A 27,987-nucleotide genomic window follows, 5' to 3' on the forward strand; every position below is an offset into this window, starting at 1 on the left:
AGGTAACAATTAATTCGGTGTTTTATTAACACAAATTTCATATTTATTTATAAAATAATTATACATATCTGTTATATTCTTTGACTCTATTATTATGTTCACAATAACTTTGGTCACCAAAATGGCGATTATATGATAACGAGTAATTATTTATATTCAAATTAATTATAAATAATTTAATAGCAAGACACCAAATTAATTGTTACCTTCTAATATAATATATTTATATAATACTATACATAGTATTTATATAAATATATTATATATAAACCTACATACATACATACATATATATATGTACACATATATATATATTTTCAGAATTATGTGCTAGAAATGTCTGAACGCGTAGATAGAAGACAATATAATAATTGTGTCATGTTCTATTCTAATTGAAAGTAATGAAATACGCATTGTGAATTAGCGCATATTTTTAATAAATGGATCGTAAAATAAACATGTCCATCATGTATATGATATTTACACCTTTCAGGGAGAAGAATTTAATCGTAGAAAAAAAGTTATTCCACATTATAATAAATGTATTCCTTTTTGAGTTTATGATATCCTTTCTTGATTTTTATTTTATTTTATTTTATTTTCATAACCATTTTAATATTGTAGAGTGTACATCTATGAAAAAAAAAGAAAGAAAAAATACAATAAATTGTGACAAATTCATTAATAAATTTGTCACTAATGTATACATAAATACATAACATTTTATGAAAATAATTTCAAAATAAATTTGAGGTTTTATAGTGACAATTTATTAACTGATATTTTCCTAATATATTTTTATTTTATTCACGAATAAATATAACATTTCTTTGTATTCTAACAATTTACAGAATCATTAACTATAAAGCAATCTATTGGTCGTGTAATAAGTAAATATGCAGAATTTTTATATTTAATGAATTTTGCAAACGTAATTCATTTATATTATGAAATAAAATTATCTAGCATTAGTAAACGCATACATTTACAAATTGATATCCCTTAATGTTTTAGTGTTTTTCTTCTTCTTCTTCTTCTTTTTCCTTTTTTTTTTTTTTTTTTTTTTTTTTTTAATTATTATTTAAAGCAATGACAGTAAATAAATATATAAGTCAAGGAAACTTTAGACTATAGATGACAAAATTAAATCTAAAACCTTGTGTGTATCTTTTGTTATAACAGAACATATAATAATGTCATTAATTTGACACTCCACGTAGCAATAGATAAAGAGAACTGAATGAAATCTGAGTGCTTGTCACTCATACGAAATTATTTATAATAGTATTTCCATGAAATCGATCTATCGATGCATGTATGTTCAAATCAAATCGTTAACAATCACTCTCAAGTATGTAAACATGATTAAATCGCAAAACGATAAATATTCTAAAGAGACCTTAAAACTAAAAATTGCAGATGGAGTAATTGTTATTATTATAAATTGAATTATTTTGCTTTGCCAGTAATGATCAATTATTATCAAAATTCAAACAATACGATTTTATTTTTGGAAAATTTTTACAAAATTGCTTATCTCTCCAAAATTGTATCGAACAAACCTTCATGATCATATATATTATATATATATATATAAATCATTTTTTTTTTGTTTTCAAATTTGTCAAACATATCTAATAAGAGATTATATTATGTGAAATAATAGTTTAATTATGAAATTATATTTTGTGATGTACATCGAGCTTATAAAACGCACAATATTTATCTCTTCTTTTCTTTTTTGATTTTATTACAAAAACATTGATCTATTTTTTGGACACGTAATGATCTTATTACATGATTTTTGAGGAAACAAAAACATGGCTGTAACCGTTGTATGCAGCGTTGAAAATGAGCGTTTGCAAATTTGTATCGTATGACACACTTTAACTTTGATCATAAATATAGACATTTATGTTATTAATTACATACAACTTCTAAGTACGCATCCACATTATGTTAAATATTATAAATATATATATATATATATATTGGGTGTGTATATATATATATATATGTATATACGCGCGCGCGCGCGTCCGTGTGTGTGTGTGTGTTTATGATGTGTATATTATATAATGCTTAGTAACTGTACACTACACATTTTATAAAAGTTTCACTAGCAATTGTTTGTCTCTTAATAACGTTAAGTTAAAATTATAATCTCCAAATACTGGCAAAGCAATTCCTGATCCTTTGTATTGCGCAATTATTTTATCGTATGTCTTCTTTTACTCTCTACTATTCCCCAACGTTGTTTTTTTATGCAACAAAAATGTGACAATTGCATATAATTATTAGATTTCAATAATATTAATCTTCTTCTTTATTAATCCTTCTACACCACCAATCGTGTTCTGTAGTCTTGTTATAATGAAATTGAGTCGTACATATATTATGCTTAATATTCAGTAAAACATATAATTAAGCATATTTCATTGAAATCTATACAGGAAGTTTCATAAATGCATATTAATACTTTAGGAGATATATTTATAAATAAGTACAGAGTATTGTACAAAGTAAATATATCTACAATTGTCTGATTCACTTGTTTTTAACTACTTACACATGATTACAAAATAATTTTCAAAGAAGGAAATGGAATTTTTGGAATACAAATTTGTTTCAAATACAAACTGTTATACAACTTATGCATTATATCTTGACATTATTTAATGTTTATTAATAACGTTCATCGATATAAAACATAACAAATTTGATGCAATTTAATGTTTTGTTCTTGGGAATAATGTCAAAGATATTCAGTAGGTTTTGATATTGAGAAAATCATTTTGCATAATTATACTATTAAAATAAATATGTAATTCATTTAAAATTGTGCCAATAGATATGAACAACAGTTAAATCGATTATATTTTAATAAAAAAAAATTTCCCGGATCATAGAATGTTTTTTAAATAGGGTATTATATACTTATTGAAACATTGACATTTATGAAACATCCTGTATATTATAAATTACTCAAAATAACTCTGATATCTCTAGTGTAAAAAGAAAAGAAAAGAAAAAAACAACTCAAGTGTTTCGATTAATCTTATGATCTATGTTGGAAACTAGTAGATTGTAGCGTTTTTATATAATAATACTTCATTCATATTGTCATATTATATTAACTGTTCTGCCGCAAAAAGCATTGAATTAGATATTTTTCTTTACAATTAAATTATAATGATCAAAGCTATAAAAGCACATAATAAAATGAATTAAGCTTTTCTCTTTAATCTTCATATTAAATAAGAAAATTGTTTGATATATTATTATTATTATTATTATTATAATGTTCTACGTGGTTTTACTAATAATTCTATGATGTGAAAACTTAATGGAGAATTAGATTTCTTTTGTGTAATCAATTTTCTATATCTCAATTATGATACAAATTTTATCACATATTTACTAGTACATACGATTAAATCAGCAATAGCGTACCTTCTTACAAGCAGTGTTGGACTCGCTTGTAAAAACTGCATGATTTTTTACTCTTTCATCGTACCTTTAAATATTTTTCATTATCATATCAAAGTATATGCTATAACTTTGCTATTGTTACATTATAGAAACTATAGTATGTATATGTATGCATCAGTTGTTTAAGAAGTTTGCTTTAAATTATATTCAGACAAATTTTAAGGGACGCAAACAAATTCTTGCCAGATTATGACTTATAATTTTAATTAATTTCTTCACTCAAAAAATTAGGAAAATTCGTTAACACGAGTTTAATATAATTTTTATCCATGGCCAAAGTTATTTATGTTTAAAGTGGTTTTGTAGTACGGAAAATGATATTTTTTTTTTTCTACATTATAGGAAAACATCAAGATTTAATAATTAATCTCACATTTCATTAGAAGAATCACTATTGGAGGTACTTCCAGTTGATGATGAAGTGGATGATGATCTGCTACTGTTAGATTCATTAGCAGCCCTGTAAAATATAATAGACATACATTGTAAGTAATTAGATACTTGAACCAAGTACATTTCATTGTAATAAATTGTTATCATACCTAAAGAGAGCAGCTAAACTAGGTCTAACAGTATCTTGATTTGCTTCTGCAGTACTTTGATCACCTAAACTTTGTCTGCAAATTGGGCATGTTCCATGCTACAAAAAAAAAAAAAAAATTATAATATGCAACAAATAACATCATCATTTCATAATATAAATATATTTAGAACAAAATATTATCAAAATACTTACAAGTTCAAGCCAAGGTACGATGCAAGGAGTATGATAAAAATGTTGACACGGAAGTTGTCTAACAGGTTCAGCTAATTTAAAGTCTTCCCAGCAAACGGAGCATTGTAATTTGCTATCTGTGTAAACAAAAATATATTATAGTAAATTTACAAATGATTTGAATACTAATGGCATTTTACAATGAAGTATCATAACTTACCAACTTGACTTTGTGTAACTGCTGTTTTAGGTATAGCGTCAATTTGTTTTTGTGGTAATGGCGGTGGTCCAGTTCCATCCATTTGATTCAATAACTGTGTGACAATAGCATCCAATCCATCCCGACCCCAAACATAATCTCCAGGGTTTCCCAAGAACAGTCTAATATTGAATCTATATTATTCGATTTTATTTTAGTAATACTAATATAAAATAAAAAGACAATAGCTTACGTTTTGAGTGATTGACATTATGATTGAAATAATCTGGAATTTTACAAATATTAAGGCAAAATTAAAATCTAACCTGTGATCTTATGAGGACAAGCACATAAAATGGTATATTACGAATGTCTTCTATTTTAATTAGTACATATTTCATGAATATATGCAAACACGTGAATTTACATCATGAAGAGAACATATCCTTTGTAAAAATAACCAGTTATTTTGTCAATGTTTATAACTTATTTATGTGATATTTTACAGTGCTCTTTGTTACAATATTTTTATTTTTCAAATGACTAAATGATATTACCAAAATTATAATTCTGACAATATATATATATATAGATATGGATATTAAAATAATTTTGTCCTAAGTTACTATATTTATATATAGTGACTTTCAAAAATATTCGGACATTGCAGCAGTATAATTGACTTTATAAAGTCAAATCTATAGATTGATATTTCGATTGTTTATACAGTTCATCGGCTTTACTATTGTTTCTGGCAATAGTCATTTATGTATTAACATTAATAAACATACATAAACGAATATTATTCAACAATTTAATTAGTGAGAATTGTATTGAATCCATTTGTATACAAACTGGAAGATCAAGATTTTTTTTATATACGAGGGAGAGAAAGCTAGAATTGTTAAAAAAAAGAAAAAAAAAAAAAAGAAAGAAAGAAAATCCACAAATAATTTCCAAATATAGTTGGCGAGTTATTAGAAGAAAGCTCCAATACATACATGTGAAATAGAGTAAATAGTCAATAATGTAAGTAGTAGTAAGTAGAGCGATTACTTTATAAACAATCGAAATATCAAGCTGTTAAGTTAGTTATACTACAGTCCGATTTTTGTTGGGAATCATCACTGTAATCATATTATAATTCAAGCAATCAATTGCAAAAGAAAAAATAATAAATAAAATAATACTAAAATGTTTAGACATTTTTAAGAAAGCCAGCATAGAAAATAGAATGCTTAATAAAAATATTGAACAAATTTACATGCACAACTATCATCAGAATATAAATAATAATAATAGGGGAGGGGGTGGAGGGAGGGAGGGAGGACCAATTGTGTATTAGATAAAAAAAGAAAATACTTTGATTTTTAATGATAAGCAATTGTAATATTAAAAATGTATTTGGAAGCACTACATACACAGGTGGTTGTCCATCTTGTGTTACTGGATGGCCTAGACCAGCTCCTGACAGATTAAGTATGAAGTCTTGAATAAAATTTTCAATAGGTATTGCTTCTTGTCTTGCACGATTGCTGTCAAATCAATACATTGAATTATTAACTATTGCATAATGTTAAATATTGTGCAAAAAGAAAGTTTTTATTTTTTTATTTTATTTTAAGTAAACTTATTAATGTACACAGAATAGTATTATAAAGCTTAATGCAACGTAAAGCATAGAAAATGTGTAAACTTTTTGAAATATGATTATTTAGCTTTTTCTATTAGTTCATTGAATTTTTTTCTTTTTTTCTTTTTGTTGACATTTTTATTTTCAATAAATATATGTTATATATTTTTAAGTGGTTTGACTCATTTGTGTGTATATTTGAATACAACACAGCACAGCACAGCATAACAAGAGATACAACAAAACTTGGTAAATTACATTACAGTATAGCACTCACCTACACACATATGTACTTTATTATTTTCACTATACAAATATTATTTATTAAATTATTGTAAACTTTAGAATTTTCATATATTTTTTTTCTTCTATTAACCCTTTGGATGTTATGAAATGTATATGCATATATACGTTTCATAAAAGTTTATAAGCATAAACTCTGTAGGTACATATATGTGTTTGTTAATATGAATGCAAAGAATGCAATGTCGATTTATATATTAATAGTTATTTCAAGCCTTATTTATTATATCAAAATTATGCTTGACAAACATTTTCTTATGATATTTAATTTGGAAGAATAATGATTAGAATTTATCGTTAGCTGTGCTTAATGTAATCAATCAATAGAAATGAAGTATTTCACTTCTATGAATATATAACATTCAAAGAATGAAATATTTTGAAACAATATCATAAACTATGAAAATACTGTAGCTGTATCAAATAAATCAAAACGTATAATGTAGTGTATTAATAATGACAAAATGTGATGTTGTACTTCAAGCATGCTTCAATCTAAAAACTAATATATTATTTATATTTACGTAATTAAGATGTTTGCAATATACAAGTAACATATATTAAGAAATACTTTCTAAAAGCAATTATATTAATTTTTTTTTTTTTTTAATACAATTGGTGCGTCAAAATTGTTAAAAAAATAAATAATAAAAAATGATTTTATAAATAGCTGGCGATAGGTGAGTGCATAAGGTTGTATGATTAATCATAAGCAATTGAAATGAAAAAACAAAACAAAAATAATTGAATTAGTTTATATTAATTACTTAAATATTTGTTTTGATTATCATTTGATATGTACTCAATTAATTTGTTCGACTAATTTCCTTAACAAACTTAATTTATTGTCAGATTAATCATACGAGCCTTGTAGGGTTATCATGTCAGTAAATGGAATACCGATGGCGTAGAAGCCCAGTGCGGGAAGGAAGTGCAGTGTACCTGCCAGAGCGACGAGTATCTGGTGTATTGCGTGACCAGCTAACTCGTCTTCTGCCTTCTAACGTATTGCTTCTGTTACCTGCACGTGGTTGCATATTCAGGGTAGGAGATTCCAATATCATTTCTACAAAATCACGATCAGTAGGGTAGCGCTGTAATAATAATGAAAAAAAGTAAGATTATACAATGGTATTTTTGTATCGTTTAATAATACCTCTTTCATCATATTTTGTATCTTTCAAATTGAAATATTTGATTTATTTCAATAGATAACAATTTTTGTTAATAATTCAAAGAAACTCTAAGTTATACGACTCACATTATAGGCTGGCATATCAATAATATCAATATCACTTAGGTCTTCTCCGCTTATATCCATCCCAGAACCATTGTCGTTGGTTCCAACCTCCAATTCTTCTATAAATCCACACGAACATCTTGGACAAGTATAATCCTATTCAATATTTAAGAGAGTTAATTAGTTAAAGTTATCAAAATTAATGAAGATTATAATAATTGTTAATAGTACAATTGATTAATAGCTATATAATATAACATATCTCATAGAAATGAAATGTATATCCAAAAATAACTTCTTCCTTGTGTAACCTTCAAGAATAAAATGATCTTTGTATTCGAAATAATTATTTTATTACATATAAAGCAGCTTCTATAAATATTTATTTTTCAAAAACAAAAATATATACATATATATATATTTATATATAAGTATTTTCAAGGACATGACAGAGAGAGTCTAAAGTACAAATATTGCTATATAGTACTAATAATATATACATATTACACAGAAAACTTTATTTGTATTTCATTGATAAAAATGACAAGTAAACGCATTATATTTCAAAACTCTATTATTATTTTTTTTTTTTTTATTATCATGTTTTATATTATTAATAAAAAGATTGTTATTTATTAATATATTTATAGTTATTAATTTTTTCATATTATGTATTGTAATATGTAGGACAAGATAAATAAATAAAAATAAGGTATTAACTAACTGTCATTTATGCCTATGACAATACTGTCAATTTGACAGACAGTGTAAAAAAAAGAAAATTTCATCACGTAGTATGGAAAAGAATGATATTAATATTGTTAGAATGGACGCATGAACTGATCCAAAAATGTACATAAACGTTTTACGTTGCATGATAATAGAGACCATTAACGTCGGAAAATAAAAAGGTATTTAACGACAAATAGACTTTTGCCTTTTAATCTGATGTTATATGTCTATGGATTAATAACGTAATTAATGGAGTATTTATTTTTGAAGAATGAAAAGTTTGATTTTAGTGGCCAATGAAGATTCTTGAAGATTATTAAAGTACGAACATTGAAGAACATAGCATTGTTTCTGATAGAGGGGAAAGGGGATAGGGATTTTACACATGGTTATAGTGACAACTTGCAGATTGATGTTAGACTTTCGCTGATTATATTATAAGCACGTATAAGCGTTACATCAACTACAAGTAACATTAGAGAATACTTACGGGTTGCAAACACTCAATTTCATCGATGCATTTATGGCAATAAAAACGGGACACCGGAGTCCCGTCTACAACGGCTTCAGCCATGTTTTACGTGTCCTTCTCTCTCTCTTCTTCCCTAGTTCCTAAAGTGCGTAGTCTGACTCATATAGCAGAAGTAGATGGCATAAACTACACGTAACTTCGAGATACTAAGTTCCTGCTCTGAGGATGGCTAGCATGTGTGCAATAGTCATATGTATTATTATTAGATGGCGTCATTTTGTTTCAGTAAATTATGCAATAATGTATCAGTCAAGATATTTACTCATAAAAATGGAAAGATTGTGTTTTGTAATCGATAAATTGACGTTACACTTACCCATTATTGTCGTCGACGTTGTGTCGTCGTCGCGTTGTCGTTGTCGTCGTTGTCCTTATGCGATTACAACGACATAATTTTGTATTGTCCATCCAAGTCGTTCTTATCAATTGAAGGTAATCGTTTTTGACATTTTATATACCGATCGCCACTTTTATTCAATAATACGTCAGCATATTAAATTATTCTTCTCTATGCGTCATTTCTATTGGTCGATTCAAATTGATCCATGAAAATAAACCAATCCAATTGGTAGTTGTATGACAACCAACATTAGTTAGTTATTTGTTTTACTTTTTGTTATTTTACAAAATAAATTGGTCATTGCTAAAAATAATATATATATATATATATTTATTTTTTTTCTTTTTTTTTTTTTTACGTAGATCTTATATTTATAAATATATCTATTTTTTTTATAGTAATTTTCTCGTAATTATTCATAGAGCATCAAGAAAGATTTCTACACTTTCTGCTTATTAAGAATTCAGCAATCTCATCACTAGTGTCGTACGTAAATGTTGGTAACTACATTCTGATCAAAATCAATTTCATAGCTTTTTTTTCAAATTATTTTCAATTTATTTAAGTATTCCTAATGAATATTTATGACGAGAAATACAATTATTTTGTTAACCTTGTTGTAATATGTTTAACATTTTTTCCATTGGAAATACTTTCAGAGAGAATATTAACGAGAAGTTTTACGTGCTACTGTAAAATAATGCAAATGACTTACGAAAGAATTATTTTCGTATTTGTTTTAGTTGTGTAATATATTTTTCAAGTAATTAATATTTCATTATCATATCATTCAAGAATATATCCTAGTTATCGACTGAGTCGTATTGGTATTTAAGATTACCTTGTGATAATAACGCAAATTTGTTCGTATTAAATTATAAACAATTATAAATACATCGCAAGATTATTTTTATTGTACAACACTTTTCACAATAATAGATAGAATATTGTATTTTTTGATAGTCTCATACCGTTCATTGATAAAATTCAGATCATCATCGCGTTAAGTACCTACTATCACCCTCTAGTGGTCCCGGTTCTAACTAAGATGATTTTTATACTCAAAAAGTACTCTTGCAATGTTCTGTATAATTCTATATTCTTTGATACGATACCTGGACTTGACTCAATCTCTCAAAATCAAATATTAATATTTATAATATTTCGATATATATATATATATATATATATATATATATATATATATATATAGTAATTTAATATCACATATATTTTTCCTGTTTATAGACAAAAATTAGATCTATTAACTAATCCGATAAGTAACAATAAATGAGTTCAAACGATACGATTTTTTGAAGATATGTACGTCCATTTTTTTTTTTTCAACATTTCTATATTTTTTTTTTTACTAATGTCTACCTAAACAATTGAACAATGAATCCAAGATTATAACTGAATCTATCAATAAAATAATAGAATCGTCTTAATGCTTTCATTAAGATATCCATCTATGATATTAAATATATTTTGGACTACAGGACATCGAAGGTCTTGAAAGAAAAATGATAAAACGTTTACTTTATCAATATGTTTTTAAACGAACATCTACGTTTACTCTTGGTATAGTTGTAACGAGCGTTATATTTGAACGAACCTATGATTATCTTTGCGAATCCATTTTTGAGTGGATAAACGATGGAGTGAGTGATATATGTAAATTTGTTTTAACAATTCTCCTTTTTTTTTTTTTTTTGGGGTTTTTATTAGAGATTTTTTTTTTTACAGTTTTTATCAGTGATGCATTATCAGAGAAATTAAAAAGATATTATATAATGATTAACTACAAATCAAATTACAATTTAGAATTTGAATTTTGATTATTCAAAAATCCATATGGTTGATAGATTTTGTAAACAAATTTTGTGCTTAACCTGTTAATCGTGTGGGACGTATAAATACGTCAAACGTCAATTGCTTTAAAGCTACAAGATACAAACTTTTGTATTTTATATATAAATAAATAATAACAAAAGGGAATTCCCCGGTTAACAGGTTCAATATTTCAGACTATTATAATAACAGTATCTATTAATTAATAAAAAAAATAAAAACCATAATTAATTTTTAAATATCTTTTTTTTCTAGAGATTATGGATGCACATAAAAGATCGATATGAAAATACTCCCATATTTCCTGTAATTGAAGAAACAGGAATTAAGTCAGAATCATCAGATTTACAGCACAACGATTGTACAGAAGAAAATTACGTTGACAAAAAATCTGATTGAATTAAATATTTCATATATTTTTTTTTCTCTCTCTCTCTCTCTGTTGTAGTAATATGAGTTCTCTCTCTCTCTTCGTTTTATCGAATTTTCTATCGTAGAAAACAAAAATATGAAGAAAATAATACGTTTAGTTTCACAAGAGAGAGAGAGAGAGATAGAGACAGAGAGTAGAGTGTTATAATTGTAATCGTAACTAGCGTTATACTCGATTGTTCGTTCATATTTTAATTTGAAATAAACGTAATTAAAATATTAATAAAAAATCAATGCTCTTATTTGTACAAAATCTCGTTTAATCATTTAAATGATGAGAATAAGCGTTATTACTTCATTTATTCGTTAGACAAAATTTGATTTTATTCTACGTAAACGGCAGATCTTTTGAATTTGTTATTCTTAATAAATGTTTGTGTTTGTCTTATTGGTAAAATTAGATACACAGTTGAAAAATATTTGTTTTTATGAATTTAAATATATATATATGATATATATGAAATATAACGATAAGATAAAGGACATAAATAAAAGAAGTCAAGCCAAGGTCTAAAGATGATAACCGAATTTTGAAGAGAAAGTTCCAATGATATATAAATACACAAGCGGAAGTGATTAGCAAAACGAATATTTGATCGAGTGTCTAATGTACATGTATAAAGATTGTTAAAAAAAAAAAAAAAAAAGAAATCAGGAGTGTCAAATAAATGTTGATCGTTGTTTAGACTTTTTATTCATTCTATTGGTGAAAATTTATCGAATAAAAGAATAAACAAATTCGTTCATCAATATTATATAGGTAAATACATTTGAATTTAAAGTCGTTAATTAATAATTGTGAATTAACATTAAAAAAGATTTGCTTATTGCGACGCCATTGTCTTAGAAACATTGGAAAACTCTGTCTCTTTTGTTTAATTTCTATAAATTTTGAAATTTTGTAATTAGATTACATTTTAATGAAACATTAGTATATTAAAAATGAAATATTTTTAGAATTTATTAAAAAAAAAAAAACAAAATGTTTTCACATAGTAGGGAGAAAAAAAAGTACTTTACTGTCTTTTTAAACCGACTATATTTTTTTTTTTATAAATAAGGGGGAATTTTTTTGATAATCTCAATTTGTTTGAAAATTATTATAAATATATTAAATTTATAATCGTTATATGAGTCTCTAGTAGTAATATTTCGCACAGATTTACCAAGTACGAAGTATTTTACAAAATTGTACTATATATTTGTTTGATAACTGCGATTAAAATAACATATCCATTGAAATGAATTGTACACACTCAAAATTATTTTATTATATATCTTTAATTGTATTACTTTTTGTTATTGTCGCTTTGTTTAAATATTAAAAAGACAGAAAGTAGAAATATAATATATTCAACGTTGTTGTTTTTTTAATTTTCAGATCATCATATTCATCATGTGGAATTTCAATAAATCTATCATTGTGGTGGTTTTTATTGGCAGAATGATTTCTTGTTTATTAGCTACAACTATATCTTTTGATCCGATAAATTACGAAGAAAATCTCAGTATGAAGTTTGAAGAACCGATGGACAAATGCGATACTCAGCAACAGGAGAATGTAAACCTTGTTAACTTGGGTTTAAAGGTAGTGAGAGATTATTTTATTTCAAGCAACAACTTGAAATCTATAAATCTTGAAAACAATCAAATAATCGAAATTGCTCCGTATGCTTTTAATGCTATTCCAAATTTGTCCTGTCTTAATATTCGTCGGAACAATTTGACAGATATATTTTACAACTTTCTACCATCATTCCGACACTCGTCATTAGAGAAATTAAATTTAGCTAATACAACATTTCAAAGTGATTTAGATTATTCGGTGAATATGGATCCACTAATTTCCGATAAGGAAATTGAACAAGGAGTGACAAAAGATGCCATACCCAATCTCACACATTTAGATATTAGTGACAATAATTTAGTGGAAATACCGAAATATTTAGGTATATCATTTCCTCGTTTGACGCACCTTTATATGTCGGATAATAAATTAAACAGTATATTCTTCAATCGTTTACCTGCTACATTGGAGTATATATATATAGAAAGAAACCGCGGCAATCTTGAATTGACTACATTTCCAAATAACATTTCTGCTCTATTTTTAAGCCATAATCGTTTATATTGGAGCATCAAGCCTACCAATTTATATCCAAATCTAAAAGTATTGTCTATTCGTAATTGCAATGATATTATTACAATTATTCAATTTTTAGAAAAGGGAAAACTCGTTGATTTGGATATATCACAAAATGATCTAGTTTATATTGAAGCGGAATTATTCAAAAATGCGAAATCATTAGAACGTTTTTCCTTAGATGGAAATTTTCTCAATTCATTATATTTTTTAAATCCTTTAAGTTCTTTAAAATATTTATCGATCGCTAATAATGAGCTTAAGTATATTACTACGGATTTTTTTACTAATAACACAAATTTAATTACATTAAATTTGCGTGGAAATAGTATCGCAGCGATCGATGAAGATGCTTTTTCAAATTTGAAAATGTTAGAAAAACTTGATCTTGCTGAAAATAATTTGATAAAGCTTCCTGAATCATGGATGTATAATTTGGAACAATTGAATTATCTTAATTTGAAATCAAATCTGTTTTCTAACCTTGATAGCATGTCTATATATGTTCGTTCAAATCTCAGTCATTTATATTTGCAACAAAATAAATTTGCAAGTATTAAAATAGAAAGTTTAATGATATTACCCACAAACGTTGAAGTTTATTTATCATCAATAAGTAATTTTTCAAGAACAGATCAAAATTAATTTGATTACATTCAAAATAATCTATATTATTATATATAAAATCCGTAATAATAGTTATTATGTATATTATTTTTTTGCTGAATTATATTTTAGAAATAAGAAGGAATAGATTTAATGTATTTGATGATTGTTAAAATTGGTATTGGTATCAAAAATCGTGCAAAAAAAGTACGAGAAAATTTGGCAGAAATTTTTGCAATTATTCAAAACAATAAATAAGAAAACAAACTATTTTTTTTTTTTTAATAATCATTATGTAAATTTTACATGTAAATCATTTACATGATTCACTTATATGTAATCATCAAGAATCTATGAATTTTTACGTTAACTGTAATTAATTGTAGCAGAAAGTTAATTTTCATTACAAACATTAATAATAATTATTTGAAAATTCACAGTATTGTAACTGAAAATTGAAGTTCTGTAAAATATATAAATCTTTCTTTGAAATTTATAGTCACATTTATATATATATATATATTTAAGGAGTTTAAGAAGAAAAAAATTGTATTTTCATTTGATTTCTTTTCATTGCGTTTAGTTTTTGTATGAAAATAATTTGTTTATAAATATTTTCTTATTACTTATTTCAAAAGAAATGATGAAATAAATATATAAAATATATAATCATTTATAACGCTTATGTGTATGTTATTATTAATGCATTTGATATATTTTTCTATTAATACAAATGTGCTCTGTCAAACTTAATTAGATACAGATGAAAGACTCTTTCATGCTTCGAAGTACGCGTTTCGTGATTATTTTATTTAAAATATTCATATATAGGATAATACGCATATTATACTTTAGATATTAGATTAAGACTGTCTTTACTCGCATTTGAAGAAAACTCATACATTGACGTTCTATCACGTGTTGTGATATCTCTTATTTCTGCTGATAAATATAATACGAAGCGTATTCAGAGACAGAAAAAAGAATCTTTTTTTGCATGAGAGATCATTTTAGTAATGTTAAAATATTGATGCAAACGTTTCTATCCTATTTGTTCGGTACCAAATCATTTGTAGACGATATAACTTATATTTAATATATATATATATATATATTTTTTTTTCTTATATTCAATTTCAGTTGAAGAAAACAATACCATAAGTTTATGGAATCAAATATCATAGAATATGTTAGGCCTTAGGTATAAGGTATCGTCTATTTAAAAAGTTCTACTTAAGGATGAAGAAAATTTATGATTGCCATAAATTTTCAAATCATCTCAATGGCCATCGAAACATATTGGCCTAACTAAAAACATACCACTGTCGAGTTCTTCGAGTGATATACAACACTTAAATGAACATGAGACAATGTACGTAAGAAGGGTACTATTCAGAAAAGAAATTCCTTATGTTTCCAGAAACCCCCCACTACCATCCTTCCCAAAAAACACAAACTTTTCCATCAGGTCATTCTGGTGGGTGGACCCTCCTACTATTGGTTAATAAGTTGCATTCAGTTCCTTCCCTCTCCAAAGGGGTGTAACTAATTCCGATATAAAACCATGTGAAATCAAGTAAGAACCTATCTGTTCGTAATACATACGCTCTGTCCGTAAAAGTTTGTCCGTAGTTACGTTATTTGCTCATACAAATTATATTGGTAAATATAATGTTAATATTATTAACAAATAAAAATCTCGCAATAACGTCGGTGCGGTGTTTAATGTGTTAAATATTATTCTATTCCATATTACTCGAAAAAAAAAACAAGAAGTAGAAATATAATATATTAAACATTGTTTCTTAATTACAGATCATCATATTCATCATGTGGAATTTAAATAAATCTATCATTGTCGTGGTTTTTATTGGCAGAATGATTTCCTGTTTACTTGCTACAACTATATCTTTAAATCCGAAAAATTTCGAACAAAATCTCAGTTTGAATTTTGAAGAATCGATGGACAAATGCGATACGCAGCAACAGGAGATTGTAAAACTAAATAATACGAATTTGATGACAGTGACAGACAATTTTATCGTTAGCGACCATGTGGATAGTATTATTCTCGAGAATAATACAATCTCTTATATCTCTCCGAAAGCTTTTGAAAGTGTTCCAAATTTGTCTTGTCTTAATATTCGATGGAACAATTTGACCGATATATTTTACTACTTTCTACCATCATTCACACACAAATCATTAAAGAAATTAAATTTAGCTCATACAGCATTTGATAGGTATACCAAGACATATGAGTATCTATATGGATCAGTATCATCAAAAGGTTTCTTACCTAATGTCACACATTTAGATATTAGTGACAATAATTTAGACGTATTACCGTCGTATCTCGAAACTTTATTTCCTCGCTTGACGCATCTGTATTTATCAGATAATAAGATATATTCGGATTATTTGAAACGTATACCTGCAACAACGCAGTATTTGTATTTGGAAAGAAACGGCTACGAAGTTGATATAACGTCTTTTCCAAGAAATATTTCTGCGTTATTTTTAAGCAAGAATAATTTAGTACAGAATTATTATATTAATTCATATCCAAATCTAAGAATATTGTCTATAAAAGAATGTAATACTCTTTCTGAAGTATTTCCTTATCTTGACAATGGAAAACTCGTTGATTTAGATATATCATCAAACGATTTATCAGTTATTCATGCAGATTTATTCAAAAATCCTAAATCTTTACAACGTTTATCATTAGATCGAAATTCTCTTGATTCAATATTATTTTTAGAATCTTTCGTTTCTCTGACGGATCTATCAATTGCTTATAATAAGCTTGTTAATATTACGTCAAATTTGTTTACGAATACGAAAAACTTAAAGAAATTAAATTTACGAGGAAATCGCATCGCGTTAATTGATAAGGATGCTTTTCTAAACTTGAAGATGTTAGAAAAACTTGATCTTGCAGAAAATCGTCTGACTAAGCTTCCTGATTCATGGATGAACACCTTGACAGGATTGCGCTATCTTAATTTACAATCGAATTTGTTTTCTAGCATTGATTACATGCATATAAATGCTCGTATTCCTTTAAATTACTTATTTTTGGGAAACAATAATATCACAAAGATCGAAATGGCAAGTTTAAGAAATTTACCTTCAACTGTTAATGTTTTTCCTGAATATATGATAAAGTACAATATCCCTGAATAATTATTACACCTTTTATTAAATTTAAAATAATACGTTATTATATAAGACGTATAATATTATTAAAAATATGTAATATTATTAGCTTAAATAAACTCTATAAACAATGAGTGAATTAATGTATTAAGTTAATTAAAGTAAATAAAGATTGTTTCAAGCTTGAAAATTATACGTGTTTATGAATTTAAAGTCTATATCATACTCTTAAAGGATAATAAGCATAATATTCGAATGTTAATGTAACAAATAACAACGATAATAAAACAAATATATAACAAATGTTAATATAAATAATATAAGTAACGTTAACGTCTGTACATGCTAACAGAATCTGAATATCAAATTTAATGTCTAATATTTAGAGATTGTCAAAAAGGGTGTTAAATAAATCTTATTTTGATAAACTATGTTTTGACAAATCGTTGTTTAAGTTATTTATTTATTCTGCTCACGAAAATATAGAATAAAAAAAAGCATGTTTGCATATGACACAAGTTAGAAGTGAAACATTCAATTAAATAAGTCTCGACGATAATTTAATATATAATATTATTATAATATTATTTGTACTTTTAATTAGTAATTATTTACTTAATTATTAATTTATTTATAAAAATTCGCGCCTGTATGAATGCAATCCACCAGACACACTTTGAAAGTGTGGCTTGCGAGCGCCATCTACAGGGACGGAATTTTTTTGCAGTCAAAACTGTTTATACAAGTATGTATGACGGGTTGCCTATCTTTTGGGCAGAAAAAAAATCCGTCCCGACAGATGACGCTCGCAAGCAACATTTTTAAATTGTGACTGGTGGGTTGCATTCATACAGGCGCACATTTTTATAATAATTACAAAGAAAGGAAATAATAATACACTTTAAATAACGTTTACAAATCAAAATTTATTATAAATAATGATAAAAATTAGACTCTAATAATGTAATTAATGTATCCATATTTTTAGAATAATATTTAGTACTTTATGTAAAATAAAAATAAAAAATCATGTGTGTGCAGAACACACGTGTTAAAAGTGAAACCTTCAAAAAAACTAAGTCTTGAGAGAATAAGACGAATGCAAAGTATCAAGAGTAATATAATTGTAGGATTTTTTAATTATAATATTTTTACAATATATATCAAATGAAACTGTATGATTCGTTTTATTTTTTCAAATCTCACCCATTCTAAAGAAGTTTTCATTTGAAAAGAAAAGACAGTTCTTTCATCTAACATATATTAAATAGCTAAATACATTTAATTTAAAGTTATTTGTTTCTCTCAATAAATGCATGACTTTATCTTTTTGATAACTTTGACTCATGGTTGAAAAATATATTAATTTTATTTATAAATTTAAATATGATATAATTCTTTCTATGAATAACGAGCTAGCTATAAGAAAATTAATCTAACGAACAGCGATATGACAAAGAAAACAAATAAAACAGGTCATGCTAAGGTTTGAAGATGCTAACCGAATCTTGAAGAAAAGTTCAAACGTTACATAAATACACAAATGAGTTTGTATATCTAATTGAGTAATAGCTAATCGAGTAGTGAAACGGCTAGTTGATCAAGATCCAATTTTACTCACATATAAAGATTGTATAAATTCAAGTTTAATATTAATCTTAAGATTATTTTTTAGTAAGCCGTGTTTAACACATTGTGTTCATTTTATCAGTGACAAGTTATTAAACACAAGAGAATACAAATATTTGATTATTCGTATTATACAGGTAAATACATTTTATTCATAATTGTAAATCAATATTAAATATGTTTGTAAAAATGAAATATTTATATAAAAGTTATGCTGTACATGCTTCTCACTTTTGTTCCTTCAAGTATTAAATGCTACTTGCCCTTTTTGTTTCTCTGAAAATTGCTTTCTTGCCCTTTTTTATTAGGCTTCAGATCATTTAGAAATAATATCGTTGGGATTAAAGATAAGATTAAAATAAAATCTCCTTTTATACGACAGAATAATATTATACATTATTTTCTTATATATTTCTTGTACTGTATTAATTTCTCTCGTTGTTCCTATATTATCATCTTATTTTTAATATTAATCTTTATGAAATTATTCAAAAAAAATAAGCAAAATTTACTGTATAATTACAGATCGCATTCATCATGTGGAATTTAAATATGTCTATCATTGTGGTGGTTTTTATGAGTATGGGAATTATTTATGGTATACTTGGTACATCTATATCAACCTCTCCGGAAAAATTCGAAGAAAATCTCAGTTTGAAGTTTGAAGAATTGATGGACAATTGTGACGATCCAGAATACGGGATTGTAGATATTGATAAAAAAAATTTCGAAATATTGAGAGAAAATTTCGTCGTTAGCAATAGTGTGAAATCTATGAATCTCGAGGACAAACAAATAATGTATATCTTTCCGAATGCTTTTAAAGGTGTTCCAAATTTGTCTTGTCTCAATATTCGTCATAATTCTATAGAAAATATATTTGAAATTTTTCTACCATTATTTAAACATACACTATTGAAAAAATTAAATTTAGCTCATACAACATATCAAGATAATTTCACCGATTATAAGTGTCCAGATATTTCAGAACCAAAAAAGAAAATTGTATTAAAATCATTCATTTTCTTACCTAATGTTACACATTTAGATATTAGCGACAATCGTTTATGCGAATTACCAAGGTATCTCAATTCATCATTTCCTAATTTGACTCACATTTATCTGTCAGATAATGCATTGAGAAAAGGTTTCTTTAGTCGTATACCTCTGTCAACGCAATATTTATATTTGGAAAGAAACCGCGACAATGTTGATGTAACATCTTTTCCAAGAAATGTTTGTGGATTATACATAAGCGAGAATAATTTCGTATGGAATTTTGCATTTACTAATTTATATCCAAATTTACAAATATTGTCTATGCGCAAATGCAATAATTTTGCTGAAATATTTCCTTCCTTTGACAGTGGAAAAATCGTTGATTTAGATATATCGTCAAACAATTTATCAATCATTCAGGCAGATTTATTCAAAAGTCCCGAATCTTTACAACGTTTATCATTAGATCGAAATTTTCTTCATTCAATATTATTTTTAGAATCTTTCGTTTCTCTGACGGATCTATCGATTGCTTATAATAAGCTTGATAATATTACGTCAAATTTGTTTACAAATATGAAAAACTTAAGGAAGTTAAATTTGCGAGGAAATTTTATCGCGTTAATCGATAAGGATGCATTTCTAGACTTAAAGATGTTAGAAAAACTTGATCTTGCAGAAAATCGTCTGACTAAGCTTCCTGATTCATGGATGAACACCTTGATAGGATTGCGCTATCTTAATTTAAAATCAAACCCTTTTTCTAGCATTGAAAGCATGTCTATATATACTTCTTCTCCTCTAAATAATTTAGTTCTAGGAGATCATTGTTTTAAACGGGCCGATATTGAAACTTTAAAGAATTTGCCCTTAAGTGTTCAACTTCATTTATCACCAGTAAACAATTCTACATGTACAATGTAGACAAATTTCGTATATTAAATTAAACAAAAATTTATTCATTTATAAGAAACATTATTTTTTTTTAGCAAAAATCTACAATTATTATTATTCATTAAAATAGATATTATAATAAACGAATAAATTAATATATTACGTGAGTTTTAATAAATAATATTTGATTGAAGAGTAAAAATTATACGTGAGTTATTAGTTTACAATTTATATTGTAATCTGTATGGATAAATAAAAAAAAAAAAACATTGTCAACGTTTATATAATTAATAATGACACCATAAAGGATATAATACTATTAATGTTTAAAAAGTGCAATTGCACTTTTAATACTTTCATAATTAGGACATTAGGCTAACAGCTGATCTTTGATGAATTTGTTTTTCTCAATAAATGTATACACTTTATCTTTTTGATAATTTTTTTGACATATGGTTGAAAAATATAATATTTGTGTTTGTAAATTTAAATTTGATAGAAATATCTCTATGAATAACGAGCTAGTTATATAAAAAAAAAAAAAAAAAACTAATCTAACGAACAGCGATATGTGACAAAGGAAACAAATAAAATAGGTCATGTTAAGGTTTGAAGAAGCTAACCGAATTTTGAAGAAAAGTTCAAACGTTACATAAATACACAAATGAGTTTGTATATCTAATTGAGTAATAGCTAATCAAATAGTGAAAAGACTAGTTGATCAAGACCCAATTTCACTCACACATATAAAGATTGTATAAATTAAAGTTTAATATTAATCTTAAGACTAATTTTTAGTAAGCCATGTTTAACACATTGTATTCATTTTATTAGTGACAAGTTATTAAACACAAGAGAACACGAAATTTGATTATTCGTTTTATACAGGTAAATACATTTTATTCATAATTGTGAATTAATATTAAATATGTTTGTAAAAATGAATATACAAGCTTCTGACTTTTTTTTCTTCTAATATTAACTACTACTTTTCCTTTCTATCTTTTTGTCTTCCTTTATTCTCCCTTCACGATCTTAAACTTTTCTATATTCCCAACCATATTGCATCTATTCTTTTGTGTAATTATTTATTTAACTTATTCTTCTTTTTTCTTTTTTTTATAGGTATTTCTAATTGTAGTCATTTTTTTGTCATCTTTCGTATTCATCATGTGGAATTTAAATCTATCTATTACTGTATTGGTTTTGATGAGTACAGGAATTATTCAATGTTTACTTGCCATATCGATATCATCAGATTCGGAAAAATTTGAGGAAAATCTTAGTTTTCGCTTTGATGAACCAATGGATAAATGTAACAATATGAAAGAAGATATTATTCAATTTGTCAATTCGGGTTTAGAAATATTAAATGATAATTTTATCATAAGCGACCACGTGAAAAGTATCAATCTCGAGAACAACAAAATCTCTTATATCTCTCCGATTGCTTTTAATGGTGTACCAAATTTATCTTGTCTCAATATTCGTGAAAATTATATGGATACTATATTCGATTTTTTTCTACCATTATTTAATCATACAAAATTAATTACATTAAATTTAGCTTATACAGCATTTAAAGATCCTGCCAAACAACCTGGACATCAAGAAATTATAGATTATTTAGATTCAACTAAGAATAAAACAATTTCAGTTAGACGAAGTTCCCTTCCTAATGTTAAATATTTAGATCTTAGTCAAAATAATTTGATATTATTACCGACGTATCTAAATGATGTATTCCCTAACCTGAAGTATCTTTATTTGTCAGATATGGCATTGAGCAATAATTACTTAGATCGTATACCTGTATCAACGGAATATTTATATTTGGAAAGGAACATTGGCAAAATTGATATAACGAATTTTCCACAGAATATTGTTGGATTATTTTTAAATGAGAATAATTTTGAATCGAATTTTGGATCTCTCCTTCAATATCCAAATTTAAAAATATTATCTTTACGCAAGTGCAAAGATGTTTATGAAATATTTCGTTATTTTAACAGTAGAACTCTCGTTGATTTAGATATATCATATAACAATATAGATTATATTGATACCAAATTTTTCTATAATTCCAAATCATTACAACGTTTATCTTTAGATAGAAATTCTCTTGAAACATTATATTTTTTAATTCCTTTAAATGCACTGACTGATTTATCAATTGCATATAATAAGCTTGTTAATATTACGACGAATTATTTTCAAAATATGAAATTATTAAAGAAATTAAATTTGCGTGGAAATCGTATTGCTGTTATCACCAGTAGTGAGGCATTCTCAAAAATGATTATGTTGGAAAAACTTGATCTTGCAGAAAATCATTTGACTACGTTACCAATATTGTGGATGCAAAATTTGACAAATCTGCAATATCTTAATTTAAAATCAAATCTGTTTCCGAGCATCGATAAAATGTATATTCATAATTATTCTAGATTAACACATTTATTTGTAGAAAACAATAATTTCACACAGATCGAAATTACGAGTTTAATGAATATGCCTTCTAACGTTGTTATTCATCTGTCATCGATAAATAGTTATACATGTTTAACGTAACAGATTTTTATTTAATTTAAGATAATTTATTATTATTTAATAATATTTCTACAAATTGAGATTATTATTAACCAAAAAAAAAAAAAAAGAAAAAACAATTATTTTTATAATCAACGAATAAATGAATATATTAGGTAAGTTTTAAATGAAAATAATTTGATTAATGATTGTAAAGTTATGATTGTGTTTATATGAATTTTAAATATCATAATTTGTAAGAATAATGAATTAGATACTCTCGAATGTTTATTTTATTAATAATGACAACGATAAAGTACAATATATAAATATAATAAGAGTCAAGATAAGGGCTGAACAAGCTAATCGAATTTTCAAGTGAAAGTTTTAATCAGATATAAATAAACAAGCGGATAAAAATAGAAAAACTGAATAGCTTATCAAACACGCCTAATGTATAATAAATATAAAGATTGTTATAATAATGTGTTAAATAAATATTACGATTATTGATATGATAAATCGTTGTTTTCATTCTTTATTTATTTCATTATGTCAAATTTATCAAAAGGAAAAAAAACAAAAAATTTACTCATTAGTTGATGATAATAGTTTATACCAGGGGTAGACAACATTTAAAAATCGTTGAAGATTAGGCACCGATATTATTTTTACAGATAAATTCAAAAATGCGAACGAATGAATAATTGTGTAATATTATTAGCTTATTTAAATATTATAAATAAAAAGTAAATAAATATATTAGGCGTTAAGTATAAGGTAAATTGAAATTTGATTAAAGATTTGAATGTATAATTGTGTTTATAACATTTCAAATTTACATATATCATAATCTCTCTAAGGATAACGCGAACTAAAGTTTATATAATAAATAACAATTGGATAAAGGATATAATTAAAACAGGTCACTCTTCAAGGTGTGAAGATGCTAATTTTGTTTTGAAGATTTAGTTCTAATCAGATATAAATACGTCAACGGATTCGAGCAGAACGAGTAGTTGATCAATTGCCTAATGGTATAATACTTATAATTATTATCAAAAAAAGTGTTAAATAAATCCTTACAAGTATTTTTGAATAAATCGTTGTTTTAATTGTTTATTAATTCTATCGTTAAAATTGATCAAAATAGAAGGAAGATATTTTTCGTTCAACCGTATTATATCAGGTAAATATATCTAATTCAAAGTTATTATAATTCATAATTGTAAATTATCAACTATCGTCCTAGAAATATTTCAAAACTAGTTTATACTAATGAATTTCGTTTTAAATTAAACGATTATTTATGAAAATTTAAATAGACACGGTTTTAAGATACAGTAGTGTACTGTATAAAATGTTTGTTTATTATAGTAATTACTGTTTGCTCACGATAGCAATAAAAAAAAATGCTTTTTTCTGTTGTTAATGTTTTCATTTATAAATAATTATTTTTATAATCAATATTGAATTTATTTTATTTTTAAATGAATAAAGACCAATTTTAACAAACATATTTCAAATTTTCATACTTTGTTTTAAATAAGTTTTTTAACCTGTCAACCAAACCAGGATATTTCCTTTTTAATTACGCATCTTTTTTTATTTATTATTTATTATTTTGTTTAAATCTTTACATACATCATACAACATACCTTTTTTTTTTTTATAAATTATTAGAATTCAATGATAGTCAAAATATTATCATAGAGTTAAAATGCATTTTTCTGATTGTCAAGTGTATAGTTTTCTTATATAAAATTTCAAATATATATATATATATAATGAATACTTTTAATGTTCCAGGCTAAATCATGAAGAAGCAAACATTAGGTTTAACATTTGGACTTATAATTATTCTGACATTGTTCAGAATTGGACTAACGGAAACCACCGAAGAGAGTATTTCATCATCGCCACCAAATAATACGAATAATGATGAATACATATCAGGAAATAAGATAAATTGTACTAACTACTCTAGAAATGAAAAAAGGAGAGTACTTTCCCAAAATTCGGACATGTATGCTGATGAAAATCAGCAGGATTTATATATTTTTGAACAATATAATAGGGGAAGTTCAGATATGAAGGATTCAGATACTATGAAAAATATTTTAAACATAAATTGTTCGAAATTTGACTCATGGTTTAATTTTACGGGATCGATTATAAAAAAACTTGGAAGACAATTTTATAATTCGTCATTTATTAACTGTTTGCATTTGGAAGGAACTTTAATGGAATATATTGAGTCTGGTGCATTCGATGGTTTACCGAATTTAGAATATTTAAATCTTGCTAATAACTTTCTACCGAATTTCTTTTCGTTTGATAGTCATGACAATTTGAAAGTATTAGTATTCACAAATCAAAGATATTTTAATTTGGATGAAGAAGATAATGTTAAGCAAGAATTGCAAATATTGGGAAAGTATCCGGAACTTCGTTATTTAGATTTGAGTGGAAACAAAATATCATCTATAATTCTGTTAGATAATCCACAGTATAATTCTAATTCTACAATTGATATACCATTTCCTAAATTAAATTTTTTGGATTTATCATCTAATGTTATGGATGCATTTAATAATTATCATATAATATTTAACAACAGTGTAACACATCTTTATATGTCGAATAATGTTCTTTATCACGTCGATATACATACTTATACCAATTTAGTTAAATTGATACTAGACGGAAATAACATTAGAGGTATCGTTGATTTTTATAATATTGACTTTGAATCAGAATTAACAGGATTATGGATCGGTAATATGTCGAAATTGGAAGATCTTTCGTTAAGTGATAATAATATAAGTCATATAAATGATCAAATCTTTGAAAATATGAGAAATTTAATTACTCTTGATCTTTCAACTAACAAATTAGACAATATTACATTAGAAGAAATGAATTCATTACAAAAGATTTATTTAGATAATAACAGATTCTTTTCATTTTTCATGAAATATCCCTTGCCAAACGTATCAATTTTATCATTGGGTTATAACAAATTGACCGAAATTGTTTCGAATTTTGTGAAAATGCCAATTTTGACTAAATTGTATTTAAATAATAATTTCATTGATGTTATTCATAAGGATGCATTTTCTGGATTGCAATTATTAGAACATTTATCTTTACAGAATAATCGTTTAAATCATTTACCAAAAGATTGGTGTCAACATTTAAGAAATCTTCATTATCTCGATTTGTCACGTAACTTATTCAAATTTATAGAATCTATGGAACTTAGTCAGTCCTTACCAAAAATACAAGTTCATTTCGTAAGTAATCTCTTTACTTATATTAATTCTAGCACTTTGGAACATTTACCGATAAATGCAACCATATATTTAATTTCTGAGAAGCAAAGAAACGGGTAGAATAATAATCATGTAGGATAGTGTATATATAATTCTGATTTTTTTTTTCACTAATTGTTTCGTATCTAAAAAAATATTTTTAATTTATTTTTAAATGAGAATAAGTACGTAATACTAATAACTATAAATACTTAAATTTTATAACCTGTCAATTTATTTGGAATAACTCTTGAATGTATTAACATAGGATCATTGTATTATCGTTTAATCTGAAAAATAATTCTTAACATTTAGTCTATTCTTGTTTTATTGTAAATAATTTCATTAATTTATTATCATAAAATAAAAAAAAGTATGTAAATTAGTTTTTACGAATTTTCCAAATTTTACTTTCCAATTATTTTCATTAGAAAATTAGTATTTATTGTTAGATAATTTAATAATCCATGTTATCTGTAATCTGTATTATATATAGCTCTGCAAACTCATTGTATTTATTTTTAGTTGATATTAATTTTTTTCTAAAACAATTTTAATATTTGTAACGCATTGTTTAAAGAAGTATCTATGTAATTTTGAAAGTGAAATTTTGAGAAAAATATATATATATATATATATATATATATATATATATATATATATATAATGACAGTAATAGTTTGATTCATTTATTGACCAAGAAATCAAATATGAAATTATAAATTTAAACATTATTTTACAAACATTTTAATATATTATGTGTATTTATTTGATTCTACGATTATTGATGTAAATATTATCTATAATACTATTATGTCAAGATGATATTATATGAGATTAGTATAACATATTTATTTAAATATTGTACTGTATTAAATTTATTTCATACATTTATATAAATTGTATTTACAATTATATTATTCTTTATATATTTATACATATACATTTTTGTCTAGTTACTTTCTCCTGCTATTTCCTTTTTAGAATATTACCTATTCTGTTTCACGCGACTCGAAACATAAAAAAAATAAATATATGATACATTCGAAATTTCTTTTTAGTTTAAGATAATATTCATCAGTTTCTAGTTTGTAAAAAAAAAAATAAAAATATGATAATACAAAATACGAGATTGTGAACCTTCTTTTTTCAGGTTTTATAGGTAGTGGGAGACAATGTCGTCGTTTGTAACCGTGTGAAATCTATTTATTTCAGAAATAATCAAATTATGGATACATCTCT

The 27,987-nt window shown here is 25.3% G+C and overlaps 6 protein-coding genes across 11 annotated transcripts; 5 read left to right on the forward strand and 1 right to left on the reverse strand.

Moving 5' to 3' along the window:
- Positions 1-1,016: 1,016 nt before the first annotated feature.
- On the reverse strand, positions 1,017-9,307 carry Iru (E3 ubiquitin-protein ligase Iruka). Of its 4 annotated transcripts, none has more exons than XM_089171811.1 (9): positions 9,163-9,307; positions 8,805-9,015; positions 7,604-7,738; positions 7,285-7,436; positions 5,828-5,941; positions 4,428-4,588; positions 4,229-4,344; positions 4,035-4,132; positions 1,017-3,952 (listed from the first exon to the last, which is right to left on the reverse strand). In XM_089171811.1, the coding sequence occupies exons 2-9, from the start codon at positions 8,886-8,888 to the stop codon at positions 3,862-3,864; spliced, it is 951 nt and encodes a 316-aa protein (XP_089027937.1). In that variant the 5' UTR covers positions 8,889-9,015; positions 9,163-9,307; the 3' UTR covers positions 1,017-3,861. The 4 variants fall into 4 exon arrangements, with proteins under 4 accessions (XP_089027937.1, XP_015180542.1, XP_015180541.1 ...); XM_015325056.2 differs by having other exon boundaries at positions 4,428-4,600; XM_015325055.2 differs by having other exon boundaries at positions 7,243-7,436.
- On the forward strand, positions 9,137-14,594 carry LOC107068427 (uncharacterized). 3 transcript variants are annotated; one of them, XM_089171768.1, is made up of 5 exons: positions 9,175-9,278; positions 10,686-10,847; positions 10,933-11,199; positions 11,293-12,229; positions 12,851-14,594. In XM_089171768.1, the coding sequence occupies exon 5, from the start codon at positions 12,866-12,868 to the stop codon at positions 14,255-14,257; it is 1,392 nt and encodes a 463-aa protein (XP_089027894.1). In that variant the 5' UTR covers positions 9,175-9,278; positions 10,686-10,847; positions 10,933-11,199; positions 11,293-12,229; positions 12,851-12,865; the 3' UTR covers positions 14,258-14,594. The 3 variants fall into 3 exon arrangements, with proteins under 3 accessions (XP_089027889.1, XP_089027895.1, XP_089027894.1); XM_089171769.1 differs by lacking the exons at positions 10,686-10,847; positions 10,933-11,199 and adding an exon at positions 9,609-9,672 and having other exon boundaries at positions 9,148-9,278; XM_089171763.1 differs by lacking the exons at positions 10,686-10,847; positions 10,933-11,199 and having other exon boundaries at positions 9,137-9,278.
- A 1,243-nt stretch (positions 14,595-15,837) lies between these two features.
- On the forward strand, positions 15,838-17,570 carry LOC107068551 (uncharacterized). The gene is made up of 2 exons (XM_015325070.2): positions 15,838-15,880; positions 16,034-17,570. The coding sequence occupies exon 2, from the start codon at positions 16,049-16,051 to the stop codon at positions 17,405-17,407; it is 1,359 nt and encodes a 452-aa protein (XP_015180556.1). The 5' UTR covers positions 15,838-15,880; positions 16,034-16,048; the 3' UTR covers positions 17,408-17,570.
- Positions 17,571-19,535: 1,965 nt separating this feature from the next.
- On the forward strand, positions 19,536-21,056 carry LOC149033608 (uncharacterized). Its single transcript, XM_089172010.1, has one exon. The coding sequence runs from the start codon at positions 19,547-19,549 to the stop codon at positions 20,930-20,932; it is 1,386 nt and encodes a 461-aa protein (XP_089028136.1). The 5' UTR covers positions 19,536-19,546; the 3' UTR covers positions 20,933-21,056.
- A 1,015-nt stretch (positions 21,057-22,071) lies between these two features.
- On the forward strand, positions 22,072-23,473 carry LOC149033609 (uncharacterized). Its single transcript, XM_089173539.1, has one exon. It carries the CDS (start codon positions 22,073-22,075, stop codon positions 23,471-23,473), a length of 1,401 nt encoding a protein of 466 aa, XP_089029665.1. The 5' UTR covers position 22,072.
- Positions 23,474-24,444: 971 nt separating this feature from the next.
- Positions 24,445-27,033, forward strand: LOC149033610 (transforming growth factor beta activator LRRC33-like). The gene is made up of 2 exons (XM_089172150.1): positions 24,445-24,620; positions 25,241-27,033. The coding sequence occupies exon 2, from the start codon at positions 25,249-25,251 to the stop codon at positions 26,824-26,826; it is 1,578 nt and encodes a 525-aa protein (XP_089028276.1). The 5' UTR covers positions 24,445-24,620; positions 25,241-25,248; the 3' UTR covers positions 26,827-27,033.
- The last annotated feature ends 954 nt before the right edge of the window (positions 27,034-27,987 follow it).

This window comes from Polistes dominula, unplaced genomic scaffold (assembly GCF_049000335.1).
Source record: "Polistes dominula isolate Pdom_NZ unplaced genomic scaffold, Pdom_raw_medaka contig_28, whole genome shotgun sequence".
Classification (NCBI taxonomy): domain Eukaryota; kingdom Metazoa; phylum Arthropoda; class Insecta; order Hymenoptera; family Vespidae; genus Polistes; species Polistes dominula.

Excerpts from the sequence above, each read along its gene's own strand:
- Iru (XM_015325054.2), bottom strand. The coding sequence starts at position 8,888 with ATGGCTGAAGCCGTTGTAGACGGGACTCCGGTGTCCCGTTTTTATTGC. Across the intron at positions 7,739-8,804 it reads AAATTGAGTGTTTGCAACCC|GATTATACTTGTCCAAGATG; the intron begins GTAAGTATTCTC and ends AATATTGAATAG. Across the intron at positions 4,133-4,228 it reads TCGTACCTTGGCTTGAACTT|CATGGAACATGCCCAATTTG; the intron begins GTAAGTATTTTG and ends TTTTTTTTGTAG.
- LOC107068427 (XM_089171763.1), top strand. The coding sequence starts at position 12,866 with ATGTGGAATTTCAATAAATCTATCATTGTGGTGGTTTTTATTGGCAGA.
- LOC107068551 (XM_015325070.2), top strand. The coding sequence starts at position 16,049 with ATGTGGAATTTAAATAAATCTATCATTGTCGTGGTTTTTATTGGCAGA.
- LOC149033608 (XM_089172010.1), top strand. The coding sequence starts at position 19,547 with ATGTGGAATTTAAATATGTCTATCATTGTGGTGGTTTTTATGAGTATG.
- LOC149033609 (XM_089173539.1), top strand. The coding sequence starts at position 22,073 with ATGTGGAATTTAAATCTATCTATTACTGTATTGGTTTTGATGAGTACA.
- LOC149033610 (XM_089172150.1), top strand. The coding sequence starts at position 25,249 with ATGAAGAAGCAAACATTAGGTTTAACATTTGGACTTATAATTATTCTG.